We start from the raw sequence: 15,564 nt of genomic DNA on the forward strand, positions 1-15,564 counted from the left end.
TATAATTTAAAAATTTGTAATCAAACAATAAAAAATCACAAAGATTTTTCCCTGTGTTATGAAATATTTTTCTACCATGTCATGATTAATGGCTGCACAGTATTATGTGAATGAACTATAACGTATCTAACTAATTCCCCATTTGCGTTGCTTCCAATTGCTTACCCTTGCAGACAAAGCTGCTATGAGCGTCTTTGTCCATATATCTATGCACTTGTGTGGCTCTTTCTGTGGATCAAGTCCTAGGAGGGGAATGGCCAGGTCAAAGGGTGTCAAAGGCACATGACAGAGGGTCAGATTGCCCTTTGGAGGGCAGGAGGCTTCTGAAAGGTTGTTGGACTCCCTACTCAACTTCTTCAACCTGTCTGAGCTTCGGTTTCCTCCTCTGTAAAGTGGGAAGATGATGGCATGTACCTGGGCGGGGGTAAGCAGGAGCAGGGTACTTCGGAGATTGATTATCTGAGAGAATAAAGGCCAAGTGCTTGGTTTCTGGTACCGCAGTTGGTGCCTACTAAATGGCAGCAAGTACACGGTACCATTGGAGCTTAGAGGCTGTTTGAGCTTCTCCTGGTTTCTCTGGTGAGGATAATGGTTGCAGCTGCCTGTGGCCCACAGCCACTAAGGGCAGTGGTGTGAGCACAGCTGAGAACAAAGCCTGGAAGCAGAGCAGCATTGTGTTCACTCTGGCGGCAGCTCTTACCGCAGTCTGCCATCCCTCGTGCAGTTCGTGCAGGCAGAAACAGAGGGAGTTTTTTGTCTCTGTCCCACCTCCCAGGAGTTTCTATAGTTTCAGTGGGGACAGGATGGGGTCCAAGAAGAGGTGGCCTCAGAGGGAAGGCCCTGCGGAATCCAAATTTCTCCCTTTTGGACCCTGGACAGCCCCTAGCATGGGCCCTTCCTCACTGGTGTAGGTCTTCAAGGCTCTTGTTAAATAACCATTCTAGGAAGAGGGAAATAAAATTTTTTTTTTCAACGTTTATTTATTTTTGGGACAGAGAGAGACAGAGCATGAACGGGGGAGGGGCAGAGAGAGAGGGAGACACAGAATCGGAAACAGGCTCCAGGCTCTGAGCCATCAGCCCAGAGCCTGACGCGGGGCTCGAACTCACGGACCGCGAGATTGTGACCTGGCTGAAGTCGGACACTTAACCGACTGCGCCACCCAGGCGCCCCTAGGAAGAGGGAAATAGATACCCACACTCTCAGACCCCAGCAAGGCCTGTGGCTCTGGGATTCTGTACTCTGAGGATTGCTGGTTAACAGGGAGGTCAGAGCCAGTTAGTGCTTCAAACTGGAGTGTTAGGTTGGCAGGATCAAGGGCAGTAAGCATCTTCAGGGAAGGGACAGATGATCCTGAAAGGTCATTGGAGGTCATTTTGCTGAGTCCAGCTTCAAAGGATACTGGTGTGACCTTCCTCCAACCCTCTCTCCATAAGAAAGATAACTGGAGACTGTATTTAGTTCTACCTATGTTTATTGCTGCCAACTTATCCGCCTCCATCCCCTCACATTTACACCCAAACCTTTTCCCCAAGGTAGCTTTTACCAAAATTCTTCATAGTAGGTCGAGAAGTGTGTTCACGAAGCAGGCCGTCCTAGACGTAGTGGGCCCTGTCCCCAGGCCAGTTGGACCCTGGGGAAGGTTTACTCTGGGAATTCAGGGCACAGACTTGGTATTGACATCAAGGGAGGGTCCCCACTGACACATAAGCTTCCTCCCGTTCTAGAACTGTACATCAAAACCTCTTGGAAAGCAAAGTTGGGGGTAGTGGACTCCCCAGTGTCAAGCTTCATGCTTTCTTTGTTTCTAAGAACCCTTACAGGGGGCCGAGTCTGAGTCCAGACTTGCATCTGGCTTCAGAGGGGCAGTTCTGTCCTTGGAAGTCAGATATATCTGCCATTGGCCTTCAGGGGAAGTGTCATTGGATGGTGCCAGGAGTGGAAAGGGAGGGTCATATTGTTTTAAGCTGGGGGAAGTTGTATCTTGGCTTGAGTCACGTGGGGAGGTATGGAACGAATGAGCAGGAGGAGCCGTTTCATTTGGGAGCCCAAAGTCCCTTCAGCTCCCTCAGTAAACCCCACTGGTGTCCTCAGCCACAGGTGACAGGAGAGCAGACTTTTAACGTCACAGAATGTCAGAGCTGGCAAGGTCCTCAGCAGTATCCACTCTAATCCTCACCAGTCCTAGACCTTGATTGGGGAAAGCACTTGGTTTAAGTCAGATGGCGATTTAGTGGCCAGACCTCTCAAAAAGTTAAGGAGAAGGAATGTGGGGAAGGTCCATGTGGCTTTCTTCAAGCCTTGTTCGGGGAAGTCTGTATGGACCCATGATGAGTTAGGGTCCTTTCAAATGGCCAGCCCCCCTAGGGTTTTGAAACGTACCTGAAACATTGACTTGGCCCCCTTTTCAGGAGCAGCGTGACAGGGGAAAGTGGTGTGAGGGTGAGGAGGGTTTGGGGGCCCCGGTGGTGAGGGACATGGGTAGGATGGCCCCGCAGTGTCCCACTTGCTGTGACTGGGAGCAGGCAGTGCCTGGAAGTTCTGTGCTGTCAGTAGCTGGTGGAGGGAGGGGACTGGGTGGGTGGGACATGCCCTTGGGTGGCTCCGCATCCACTCCAGCCAAGCCTACAAGGAGGGCCTTGGCCGGCCTCCGCAGCCCTGGGCACCGCTAGGGGAGCAGGGCCAGACTCGGCACCAGTCCTCTGGGGTCTGGGCCTCTGTGGGAGGCCGGGCCCATCCCCAGTGTTTGCCGCTGGGGCCCAGCCTCGGCCTGTGCCGCCGCCTCTGCCTCAAGGCGCCCCGGCCAGGGAGAGGCCCTGCAGCTGCTCCTCAGGGCCCGCCAGCTCCGTCTCATCACGCCCGCTCTCTGAGCCCTCGAAGCAGCCAGAGTCTCGAGGAATGTCCACCTTGGGTTCGGACACTGTGTTTGCCGCTGGCTCCTGGCTGCTCTCGGTGCCCTCTTCTGCCTCCTCGCTGCCGGCTGCCGGGCAAAGGAAGGAGATGGAATGTGGGGGTGCTTACGCCTTAGCTGGGAGGGGTTTCCAAAGTCCCAGGGCCCCTTGTGTGTGGGGTAGGGACTCTGGGAAGTCTACCATAGGCAGTCTCTCCCTCTGGGCACCCACCACCATCCCTACCCTGCTCACCCTTTCTGGCTTAGAACCATGTGGGAGTGGTTTCCAAGGCAGCAACCCAGCCCAGGAGCTCAAACTTCTTCAGCACCCAGCTAGCAGCTGGGAAAGCTGCACTTGTTCCTGGTTCTGTTATTACCCAGCTTTGAGGCCTTGAGTACATACCTTACCTTCTCTGGCCTTAAGTCTCCCTTTGACCCCAAAGGGAGTTGGACACCATCATCCCTAAGACCTCTCTGTTGCCAAACTTTGCCTGAGACTGGAATTGGAGTGTGGAAAGTGCCTTCCCATTGCAGAGGGGTCCTGGGGCTGAGTGTGCTCAGAGGGCAGGGCCAGGGCAGGCCTCCCCTCCCTGGAATACCTGCAGGCACCCCCACACCCAGCTCCTAAACCCACTCACTGTCGTAGTCCAGCAGCAGCTCGGCGGCCGTGAGCAGCTTGGCCCGGTGCTGTGGGTCCATGATGTTCAGCTCATTGAGGTGTGTTTCCCGCAGCTCTTTGAAGTCCTCCAGTGTCTGGTAGCCATTGAGCAGCAGGGTGGACGTGTGCTCCTGTGGGCAGAGGCAGACCACCATTGTGGCCACTTACAAGCCACCCCCGCTCAGGATCCCCCCCTTCCCACATAGCTGACCATGCCCTAGCCTCCATTTCTGGGCCAAGTATGCCTCCCTTGATCTTAGAGTGCAGGTCCCAGCTCAAACCTCCAGGCCTATGCGCTCCAGTAGCTCATGCAGAGTCTTGGGCTTGGGCCTCTTGCCCTTGCTTTGTCGGCGGGTGGGGCGGGCAGGTCCTGCGGCCTCCTCAGGCAGCACATCCACATAGATGAACTTGAAAGATCCCAGCCTGCCATTGAGCAGGCCCAACCATGTGCCCACAGGTGGCTTTTCAATGATCTGGATCACATCTCCTTTCTGTTGGGAGGACAGGAGAGCACAGTGGAGCAGGGGAGAGGGGAGGGGTATTCCCTTGGCCTCCAGGGACACTTGTACCCTGGCTCAAAGAAGGCTCCTTTATGAGCACAGCCTTCCCGGCTCAGGAGAGGCCTACATGCCAACCTTACCTGCAGTTTCAGCGAGTCATGGTCATAGGGGCTGGGAGTGAAGTCGGTGTGGACTCGTGCCCTGCCACAGAAGGGCCCTGTGTACTGTGGGGCAGGTGGTTCCTCTCCGAAGCTGCCAGAGCCTGGGCTGGGGCTGCAGAGCTCACTGCCTGCAGGATATGGGGCAGGGAGGAGGGTCACCTTTGTCCTAAGACAGCTGTGGCTGGAAATCCCTAGGATTCATGCTGGGGAAGAATGCTGGTCTCCGGCAAGTCTCACACTGCAGAAGGGGTTCTGACCCACCTCCTCTACCACCCTGCAGGAGCACAGCTTTACCTTTGGGACCACAGGCATGAAAATGGTTGACCACAGAAGGAGAAATGGCTCATGGACTAAAGAATGAGCAATTTGGAAGGACCTCTAGAGACCAACTGGGCCAACACCCCAATGAACAGAAGAGGAAAACTGAGGCCAGACAGGACAATTGACAGCTCAAGGTCTCTCAACTTACAATTGGTAGCACTGGGGCCATTAGACTCCGAGTCTCCTGACTCCTACTCTAGTGCTCCTGGAAGCCACCTTGCACCTGAGAAACCACACCCTAAACTAATATTTTACTTTCTCTACTTAATAAGACTCTGTCTGGTTATAACATCACATGGAAACTCAGACAGGCTCTTTCTCTCTGGGAGGGGAGGGATGGAGGGCATTATAAGTGGCTTTTGGTGGGGGCAGGGAGGTGTCTGTGGAGTCAGAGAAAGAGCATAGAACTTAGAACTAGCCTGAGGAGTGAGGACAGTGGCTCTGTGGGTCTGCGGCCCAGAGTCTGCAGCCCCTCCTCCAGGAGGGGCTGTCCAACCCCATAGACATCTAGAACATGCCAAATGGCGCTCTGAGCCCAGCAAACCAAGGGCTGCAGTCCAAGAGGCTGTCTTCCCAGGTGGAGACCCTTTACCCCCACCCCCAGCCTGGGACATCAGAGGCCCAGGCGCTGTAGCCTCTACCTCCCCTTGGGAGGGTGGGGGTGGACTAGTCCAAGAGGGTAATGGGGCTCTTCCTCTGACCCTGGGCCCCTCCAGGGCCTGGAGACAGCAAGTGGCAGCTCCTCTAGGCAGACCTGAGCTCAAGACTGGGTCACCTTGGGCAAGTGAAAACCTTTGTGGGCCTCAGTTTTCACATCAATACAGTGGGGATGATAGTACTGGCACCATGAGGTTGTTGTGAAAATTTAACGTGAGAGGGCTCGGAAAGTTCCCAGCAGGTAAACTGTGAAGGTTCCTTTCTCTCACATCCCTCCCAGACAGCCACCTGCATGGCTCTAATCCAGTCCTTTTCTCCAGACTCAGCAGATGTTCCCTTCTGGCCCCTACTCACCTGTGGATGCCTGGCGGCTGAGTGCTGGAAGCTCCTGCTCCTGCTCAGAAAAGGCCAGTGCCATCTTCTCAGGGCTGGGGCTGTCCAGGCTGCAGTCTGGCGAAGTCGGGGAGGCTGAGCCCTCCTCCAGAGTGTCTCCCTGCAGGGGAGGGGAGGCAGGGAGCCCTGAGAGGCCTTGACTGGGATGCACACGGGGCAGCTCCGGGTGCAGAGGAAACGGGCCTGGGCTCCGTGGAGAAGTGGGGCCTCGCTCGAGCGTGGGCTCTGTCGCTTATAGGCTGCCTGGCATCTCTGAGGCCAAGTTTCCGCTTCTGTGAAGTGGGAATGACAGTCCTTGCCCTGCCTCCCTCATGGAATGAGGAGCCTCTCCGGCACCGTGGTCTGCTGGACTCTGCACATTCATGTGAATGTGCTCGGTCAGCCTCAAGTGCCAACGTACACGCGGGAAGGGCTTTGGTGCCCAAGCCCGCGCTGAGCGCTGCTGCTAGGGCAGAGTCCAGCAGACCACAGTGCTGGAGAGGAGCTGCTTTCCGTTGGGTTCCTATGTGCCAGCCCTGCCCACCATTTCATCTCATCCTCACGGTGACACCAAAAGGTAGTGCGATGACCCTCCCAAGTTTACAGAGGAGGAGTAAGGGAGGAGCGTCCCCAAGGCCACACAGGAACCCACAACAAGTTGGAGTGACTCCAGCTCCTCCACTTCACCACACCTCAGTGTGGTGGTGGCCCTTTCACAACCGGCTCCCTAGGAATAAAAGCCCCGATTCGTAGCAGTTGCCAATTCCTGTGTCGGGAATCCTCCCCGCGGCAGCCGACGTCAAGGCACCGGTACGAAGTCACTGACCGAGCAGCACACCAGATAGGCTAATGCCCCCACACAGAGACTGTAGATGCAAACACCCTCAAGAACTTAGAGAATAGTAAGAGAGAGTAGAAGAGTCGGGAAATTATGAGTTCTGAAGATTGATGGTCGTCTCCTTATTTGTAATATTTGTTTAATTCTAAACTCATATAATCTCATTTTCAGCAGTGTTTGGGTTTCACATCTGACTCACAAAATTCCCGAAAATTTGGCCAGTTGCTGGCCCCAGCCGGCACGAGCCAGTGCGAGCAGAATAGAGCACACCATGGCCGGGCACCTTCTGTAAGAGCCCTGAGCTCAGCACACCCACTGTGTGACCTCAGTTCCTGACATGTGCTGGCCCCTCAGCTGTCTGTCCTACCCTTTCTCCCTGGGCTGGAGCCAGCCTTCTCTATTTTCCCTCACAGGGGCCCCTCTTCGAATCAAGTCTTCCCAATCCCAGACGCTGGTTCCAAGTGAGATGTTGAGGTGGATGAATTTGCTTCAGGCAGTCTCATTTCCCTGTTAGCGGCCCCCCTCCTTAGGGCTGCCTTTCCCAGTAGTTTCTGATACCCAGACTCCCATCCATCCTCAGACCCTACCCCTGCTCCCTCAGGACTATGCCTTGCTGCCAGGTCCACGGCTGAGTGAGCCCTCCTCTGTATGACCTTCCTTCTGGTACTGAATCAGGCCTTCAGGCACGGCACCTGAGCAGTGGCTGTCAAGGTGGTCATGCTCACACCCTGCCAGAGCAGTGCCTGTCCTCCCCATCCCCCTCTGCTCCCCCGGAACACAGGCCTCACCATCTCTTCTGACAGGGCCTTCACCATCATCTTGCCCATCTTCCTGTTCATGGTTCGGGAAATCACGGCCCTCCACTTCTTCCCCAGCTTTTTGCCACTCTTCCCGGCATCTTCTGGGATAGGGACACCTGAGTCATCTTCTGGAATCTGTGACAACAAAGGAGGAGGTCCAGGGACACTGGTGATCCTGGGTCCAGGATCTGAGGGCAGAAGGAGGCCCTCAGGTCCTGGCAGAGGATTAGGGGGTGGAAGTTAGAGGCCCCCATCCCCTTCCCTCCTAGTCCTGTACCTGATCAGCCCTATTAATCTGTAGTTAATTTGATAATTACAGTTGACCCTTAAACAACGTGGGAGTTAGGGGCGTCAAATCCCACCCCTGCTGCCTGCAGGTGAAAATCCATGTATAACATCTGACTCTCCCAAAACTTAACTACTAATAGCCTACTGTTGACCACAAGACTTACCCATAACATAAAGAGTTGATTAACACATATTTTGTATGTATACGTACTACATACTGTATTTTTACAATAAAGTAAGCTAGCGAAAAGAAAATGGTATTAAGAAAATTACAAGGAGGAGAAAATACATTTGCAGTACTGTCCTGGGTTTATCAAAAAAAATCCGCCTGCAAGTGTACCTGCGCCATTCAAACCCGTATGGTTCTAGGATCCATCCACTGTAATTTGCGATTGAAAAGAACGCGGCTGAGTTCTTGGGGCCCAGAATTTCGGTGGGTGGGAGGGCGGGCCTTCTGTATTTAAGCAGGCTTTCCTCAACAGTCTGAAAATCTCCTCTTCCCCCACCGTGCCATCCCCCCCCACCCGGGGCCTGCAGCCAGATCCCCGGAGGAGGAGCCTCAGCAACTCACATTATCATCCAGGTTAAATTCCTTCTCGCTCACCACGGGGGAGCTGGGTTTGGATTTGGCAAAATCCTTGAAGCTGCTGGAGCGCTGGAGTGAGAGCTGGAAGAGGCAGAGGAGCCGCCATGAGTGGCTGGAAAAAGGCTGGCGGAATGAGGAGCGAGGAGCTGTTCCCTGCTACTGACACACGCACCGCACGCACGTAGCCCAGGGCTAGGAGCGCCCACGTGTGCCCTGAGGACCTGGAGCTAATGAGGTGCAGCATCCAGATGTACTTGGAGGTACCTGGCTGCTTGCTGCTCTTCAGCCAAGAATAGCCTTGAATGCTGGCCCCAGGGCAAGCTCCAGACCTCAGGAGCCTGTGACCTCAGCCAGGCCTCAGACAAAGCCATTTCCACCGGTACCTGAAGTTCGGGCTCCAGAATTTTGCAGTGAAATACTAAATGAGTCTGGGCAAAAGCATATCTCCTACTAGAGACATACCTCAGCACGACCATAGCATCACCTTTACGTAACAGAGAAAACCTTCCCCAACACCACAGCGGCCTCTTTGCCCTGGATCTCATTCAAGCATGGTGTCCCTGTCACAGTGATAGTGGCACAATTGATGTCTCCAGCCTGATGAATCTGTGTCCTCGGAAGAGCAAGGAAGTCACACCTCAGGAATCAGGCCTGGCATTATACTTTCTGGAAACCCTCAGTAGAAGGTGCCAACAGATTTGGGACATGAACTATTGGGGTTAATTTAGTGAAAAAAAAAGCAGCCATTTTCTTTCTTCATCTCGGCATACTAGCCCACTAATATGATGGGCTGGCTCCAGTGCTTGGGCTTTTAAACCCTGCCAGTGGTTTGCACTGATGAGGTTGTTTTCAGGAAATGAGCGTTCTTAACTGTATATGCATGAGCATGGCAAGATGGCAGCCAGAAACCAGGGCCAGGCAGGTAAAGAGTCAGGCTTTACAGACAAGAAGTGGAGGCTGAGCCTGAATCAAGATCAACAGTCAAGACCAGAGATACACACAGGAACCAGGGTTCACAGATGGCCAGACAGATAGAGCGGGATATACTGCAGACACCAGAGATAAGGGCTTGAGGAACCGAAGCCCCAAACCCACACAAAGCTGAAAGTTTCACATCCTCTTTCCTATGAAAGGGGGGTCCAGTGACAATCCCCCCCAGGACAGGGGCAGTATCACCTGACCCCAACACACACACAATTGGCCCCTACTCCTGGGGACTACAGCGAGGACTCCTGGGGATTTTAGTTCTCTTGGTGGGTCTTGACCAAAGGCAAATAGGCAATCAGGGTCAGGGGCCACACCTTCCTAGAGGTTGCAGCCAACTAGCTGACCAGAAACTAGGTCAGCAGTCATGCCAAGCAGACACTACCACCATGAGGGCTGCCCGAATGAAGCACCTACAGCCTCAGTCAGAAAGCCTCTTCTGTGCTACACTGGAGAGATGGAAAAGGGGGGTGCGAGTGGGCATGGGGAGGGGAAAGCATGACCACGGGGTGACTGTTGTGGTTCCCATGCGTCTCCTCCATCCTCCTTCCTTGGTGTTCCCCACCCACTATTCTTTCCTCTTTTTCCCCCCTTTTTTCCCCCTTCTCTCCTCCACCTGTTGTTTATTTCCTTCTCTTGAATGGCTAGGATGAAGCTGCCTGGATAACTTCCTCCTCTTATTGCCTGGAAAAGAGGGAACAGAGAGAGGGTGGGCACCAGGCTGGCCTGGGCCCAAGGAGGGCAGGCTGGGCTGCTATTTATAGACCGATGGGACCACTATGGCCTTCCCTTCACTGCTCTTTAGCTTGTCTGCAGACCAGGAGGCTGAGAGTTGCCCTAGAAGCCCCAGGGACTGGCAAGCCTAGGAAAGCACGCAGGAGGGCAGGCACGGGGCCGGAAGTGGGCTTTGTTGGGGAGAGTAAACTCACCACCAGGCCGCAGTTCTTTCCTTTTCCTGTCATTAATCTGCAAGCTGGGGGCTGGGAGGAGAGCCTTTGGCCCCCAAGACCTTGTGTCAGGGCCCCTCTGTCCCAGCTTTAGCTCAAAATGGGAAGAAAACCATCCAAAATGGCCGTAGGGGTGGTGCTGGGACTTGGGCCTGCTGGCCACTCCTCAACCCAGGGACAGGGAAAAAACTAAACATGTTCTTCAGGTGACTAGGGGTGGGGGCCAGCCAGGGTAGCCTTTGGCCCAGCCTACCTCCAACCTGAGGGACAACCACAAATATTTGAAAGCCTTTTGGTGACTCTGAAATGATCCCCCCACCCATGTATGGGTTGAAACCCTTGAGCCCCTTTGGATTTTCCACCTGGCTTCCAGGTGAAGGGGTGAGACCTTCCTGGGGGGTTCCTGCCCAGGGCAGGAGGTGGTACCATACACTGTTGGCCCCTTTTCCATGTCCAAGAGGAGTATGTGGGCCTCTTGGAAAGAGCTACCTTTCTGGCATCAGATGTTGATGAGTTCAACTCTGGGGGTGTGTGACCTTCAGTGAGTTATTTAACCTCCCCGATCCTTAGTCTCTGTCAGCTCACAAGTGATCACATCTTGATTCTGCCATTGACCAGCTGTGCAAAGCTAAAAGAGTTCAACTTCTCTGGGTTTCCATTTCCTTGTGGGTAAAATGAAGACAAGAGCACCTACCTCGTTGGTGACTGTGAGGATAGAAGGCGCTGACACAGCAGCCCCTCAGCAAATGTCCATGTGTGCTTAGCCTTTCCTCTGACCCCCTCCATACTTTCACCCAGGGCGTGCCCCACCTGGAAAACTCCACCCTTCTCTGTCAGACATAGTTTCTCCCCTCCTTCACAATCCAATGGAACTGGAAACAACCCACATGCCCATCAACTATAGAATGGATACAGGAATTGTAACAGAGTCATGGAAGGGAATAGTACATAGCAATGAGCTCTCCCCAACATATGGATGAATCTCACAGATACGCTGTTGAGCAGAAGGGGTCAGCCACAGAGTACATTATACAGTTCGTCATATAGAAATTTCAAAACCTGGCAACACTAAGCTATGCTGTTGGAAGCCAGGATAATGGTGATCCTTAGGAAAAGAGAGCATGTAGTGACAATCAGGGGCATAAAGGAAGTTCCTGGAATGTTGGAAGTGCTTTTTTTTTTTTTTTTTAAAGTAAGCTCTATGTCCAATATGGGGCTTGAACTCATGACCCCAAGATCAAGAGTTGCATGCTTTGCCAACCGAACCAGCTGGGCACCCCGAAAGTGCTTTGCTTCTTGATTTGGGTGCTGCCTGTGAGGGAATGTTTGCCTTATAGAAATTCATTGAGTGGAACACTTATAATTTATGCACTTCTTTGAATGAATATTATACATCCATAGAAAGGCTTTTTAATTCCAGTTTCAAAGATGCTGCTCCCTGTAGGAAGGCTCCCCTGCTCAGCCCCTCAGAGCCTCACACTGTTCTCCATTGGCATCTTCTTCCCCTACTTCTTAAGGAAGCTTGGCTTTCCCTGGGTGTCTCTGCAACCACCCTCTCAGCTCCTTCATTGTACCAGCCATATACCCAGCACCCCCTAGGCCCTAGGCACTGACCTGTGCATATGTGGGCGTCCAGTAAGAAAGGGCTTAAGTACCTCCCAGGTACCCTGTACCCTGCCAAGCACTTCGTGCATACCAGCTCACTCCAGCCTCACCACGGTCCTGTCTTATGTCCCTATTGCCCAGCTGAGGAAACTGAGACTCAGGGAAATGAAGTGTCCTAGGTAGAGTCACACAACTGGCAGCAGCAAGAGCAGGAGTTTGAACTCAGGTCTGCAACTCTGGAAGCCTGTGTGTGTTGCTGTGCTCAGAGCTTACGGAGTTGCCTCCCAGTACAGCAATGGATTGAGTGTAATGGCAACTGTGGGCAGTGTTTGGAAGGAGCTTCCAGGAGAGCGGGTGGAAGCATGGAGGAGGAAGGGCTTGGGAGGGCTTCATGGAGAAGGAGGCACATTTAAGTTGCTCCATGCAGGGGAGCCAGGATTTCTCCAGGAGGATCCGGGAAAAGTTTAAGCAAGAATGAGAGTTATAAACATTCTGAGTATAGTGGGTATGGTGGGAGGTGGAGCAGAAAAGGTCATGGAAGGCCCTTGCCAGCCATGCCAAGGAACTTGGGTGGTAGTTAGCCTATGGGCAATGAGAAAGCACTGGAAATACAAAGTGTATGCTGGTGAGGGTGTCATGTAGAGGTATGCTTTCCTACTGGTGGGCTGGGTCTTTTATGCTCACCAGATTTTCCTAGTGCTTTTGGGATCAGTAGGGGGACACGAGGGTGTAAAGAGAAGGGGTTAAGACTCTGGAGACTGACAAATTTTGGCTTGGATCCCTGCTCTGCAGCTTCCTGTCTGTGTGCACTCGGGTAAGTCACTTCACCTCTCTGAGACTTGGGCATAAAACAGAGATAAAGACAAGATCTGCTCCTATGTCACAAGGCTGACATGCGAAGCAAACAAGCTAAGATATGGGTGCACGTGCAGCACCTGGCACCTGACGTGAGTCCTCCCTTGGTGCAGGCTCTTAGTGCTTTCAAGTCTTGTTGCCTCCACTTCAGGGCTAGGACTGAGGCTGTCTTCTTTGTAGCATGCTCCCCATGCCCACCCATGCCTACAGCACGCACCCTCTTGTGTGCACATGCATGCACGTAACAGAGCACTCTCACACTGATTGTTCCAGGCGATCTATACAACCTCCTGAGATGCGCAGATCAAGAACTATCCCCCTTTTCCAAAATGAAGGAACCAAAGCCCAGAGAAGGTCAATGAACTGTCCAAGGTCCTACACCTAGAACCTGTAGGATTTCAACCCCACTTTCTTGCCCCCTGCCCAGCACATTCTTTTTTGGCAGGCCTGGGATGAGGAGCAGGGGCAGGAGAGAGAAGCCTCATTTGTCTTTGTGGTTTTCCTTCCATCACATCAACCTCAGCCATTGAGAAGAAGGGACTTGCCCAAGGTCATAGCACTAGAGTTGTGCTGCTACCTCCAGGCCTGGGGAAGATGCTGTCCCTACCTTCTGGAAGCTAAGGGCATTTCCACAGTACAGGGCTCGGAGAGTGGCTCTGGAGGCTGGCCCAGGCTCAGGCAGGGGTGGTTTGGGATTTGCCTGGATGATCCTCCCTAGAGGACATGGACCTCAGAGTGCCACATGGGCCTTGCTTCTCCTGGGAGAAGCCTGTTGGGGTGGGGGGGGGGGCGGGAATCCCAGAGGCCGAGTCACCAAACAGAATCTGGATAAGGAAAGTCATGGAAGAAGACAGGGACTTTTGGCTTCTGTGTGCCTCTGGGGTACACATGGTCCCACTGTCAAAGTGTCAGCTCTTTCTCAGACCCTTTCCTCCAGCTCAGCTCCCCTGTGGTTTGGGGCCCAGCAGTGTCTAAAGCAGTCTCTGCTTCCCACCCCCATCAACCAGAGATCAAGGGGAAGTGGACCTGCTCACTGAGGGGTGGCAGCCAATGGTAAGCCTGCTGGGCCGAGCGCCAAGCAGGGCTTGGATGGTGGTGGCAGAGCCTGTGTGAAGACTCATGAGTCTCTACCCGCCTGTGCCCACCTCCGCTGCAACCTTAGAGGAGCATCTGGAGTGGGGAGTGTATAGCCGGAAATGGCAGCCACCCCAGGACCTGAGATGGGGCAGGAGGCACACCCCAGTGCCCCAGGGCTCAGCCTTTCAGCTGGCTGGGCCTCCGCTTGGGAGCTGCTCCCCTGACAAGGGGCTCCCCCGTAGGGCACCTGGGCTGAGCTCCAGGAGAAAACAGCAGGGCAGAGTGAGGGCCTGGAGGCCCCAGAGTGTAGCTTGGGAGCTAGGCCTGGGCCTCTTGGACCTGGTTCAAGCCTGCTTTGTGATGGTCCTAGGATCCCGCTGGATGTGTGGGATGTACTTGCTGGTTGCCTGGGAAAATCCTATAATCAAATCAAAGAATAAGTCTAGAAATCCTCAAATCCAACTTAGGGAAATCTAGATCTGGCAGTCTTCAAGTAATCTTCTATTGGGCCTCCGCTCCAGGAAGAGGAATATTTCAGCTGCCCATGGCACCTGCTTTTCTTCCTGGTCTTTAAAATCCCTCCACTGAAATTTCCCTCCTTCCCATCTCACCAGCTTCATTTCTCAGTCTTCACAAATAATTTCTCCCCACCTGGGAAGAAGCTGTACACCCTGTGCATTCTACTTCAGCTTTGGAAACCCTTTTCTTGAGTATAGAAATCACCTTGGGCCCACTCTCTAGTTGGCTGCCGCTCTTGTGGTACTGGAGAGCTGCAACAGAACTGAACCAAGGGGGCAGAGTCCAGGCGATGGCCACAGGGTAGGGGCCCCAGGAGCATCATGGCTTTTAACCAGGTGGCCCAGCAAGGCTCTTTGAGCAGCTCTTGAGAGGCCACGCTTGGGCAGAAGTAGTGGCAGGACCAGCGTAGGGGATAGAGAATTAAGTACAATCTTGGGATTCAACTCGAGAATTATATTTTGTGATTCTTAAATTCTGGTCTAGGGTTCTAAACCTTAATTTTAGGTCTCTATCCCATCGTTGTGGAGTTGAATTCTAGAATTCCAGACTTCTAAGAGTCTATTCTATAACCTTGCTTCTCTAGCTTTTGAAAGTCTCTTCTGTAGTTCTGCTACTCTAGTAACCTTTGGGCCCCTGCCCCACTGCCCTTTGGCCCTTGCCTACTGACACAACGTATGGCCTTTGGCTCTTCCCACTTCTAAGATTCCTGGAGGGAATGGGTTGAGAGACCAGAGGGAAGGAAGGAGTGGGTTCTCAGAGATGCTCCTCACCTTTCTCTTCTGAGTGGGCTCCTTATCGCTGGCGTTGGAGGGTTTGCGGCGCAACATGGTCCTCTGACCTGGTGACGCTCCGTCCTTGCAATCTTAGGTGTCGAGACACTGAGGCCTCTTGCTCAGCCTCGCTAACACCGTCCAAGGAGCACAGCATGGACCGAGCCTCTGGCCGCCACTCTGACTGCTGCAGTGGCAGCTTGGGGGTGCGGGCCATGGACACCCGGCAGCGGCAGCATACAGGAAGCCCCGCCACGTGACCTGCTCTTACAGCAATCGCAGCCCCTGCTGGCCCCTAAGGAGGAAGGAAGTCCCAGCTTCAGTCTCCAGAGATTCTGATGCAGACGGCTCTTAGGTTGAAGAAGCAGAGAAAAGTCCCTACTATGCCATCTCATGTCAATCATCAGCAATCCTGCTCCATCTCCCCGCAGGTGGCCAATCAACTGGACATTATATGGCCTACTCACACCTCTTATCTCACTGACCAGAAGCCAGAAGCCAGAAGTTGGACCATGTCTCTCTGCCTGTTAAGCCAATGCTCCTGGTCACCTTGCATCACCAAGGTCATTGCTACCACCACTACCACCCCTACAACCATGTCATTCCCACCAGTCATCCCCACCATCATCAGCACACTTACAGCCATCATCACCACAGCAATCACCCCTACAGTCAGCACCATCAGCCGTTACCCCCACAGTCCTCATCACTGCTATCAGCTTACAATCATCAGCCT

General features: G+C 53.4%; 1 protein-coding gene across 1 annotated transcript; it reads right to left on the reverse strand.

Moving 5' to 3' along the window:
• Nucleotides 1-1,456: 1,456 nt before the first annotated feature.
• On the reverse strand, nucleotides 1,457-15,056 carry SASH3 (SAM and SH3 domain containing 3). Its single transcript, XM_040468077.1, has 8 exons — nucleotides 14,829-15,056; nucleotides 8,057-8,152; nucleotides 7,186-7,332; nucleotides 5,542-5,680; nucleotides 4,189-4,337; nucleotides 3,830-4,039; nucleotides 3,529-3,679; nucleotides 1,457-2,980 (listed from the first exon to the last, which is right to left on the reverse strand). Exons 1-8 carry the CDS (start codon nucleotides 14,883-14,885, stop codon nucleotides 2,790-2,792), a joined length of 1,140 nt encoding a protein of 379 aa, XP_040324011.1. The 5' UTR covers nucleotides 14,886-15,056; the 3' UTR covers nucleotides 1,457-2,789.
• Nucleotides 15,057-15,564: the final 508 nt, after the last annotated feature.

Source organism: Herpailurus yagouaroundi, unplaced genomic scaffold (assembly GCF_014898765.1).
Source record: "Herpailurus yagouaroundi ecotype Mexico unplaced genomic scaffold, PumYag 67681, whole genome shotgun sequence".
NCBI classification, from domain to species: Eukaryota; Metazoa; Chordata; class Mammalia; order Carnivora; family Felidae; genus Herpailurus; species Herpailurus yagouaroundi.

What these genes read in the sequence shown, in the direction of transcription:
- SASH3 (XM_040468077.1), bottom strand. Translation starts at nt 14,885, where the DNA reads ATGTTGCGCCGCAAACCCTCCAACGCCAGCGATAAGGAGCCCACTCAG. An exon ending in CAGCCGCCAGGCATCCACAG is followed by an intron (nt 4,338 to 5,541) that starts GTGAGTAGGGGC and finishes CATATCCTGCAG; the next exon opens with GCAGTGAGCTCTGCAGCCCC. An exon ending in ATGACTCGCTGAAACTGCAG is followed by an intron (nt 4,040 to 4,188) that starts GTAAGGTTGGCA and finishes TCCTCCCAACAG; the next exon opens with AAAGGAGATGTGATCCAGAT.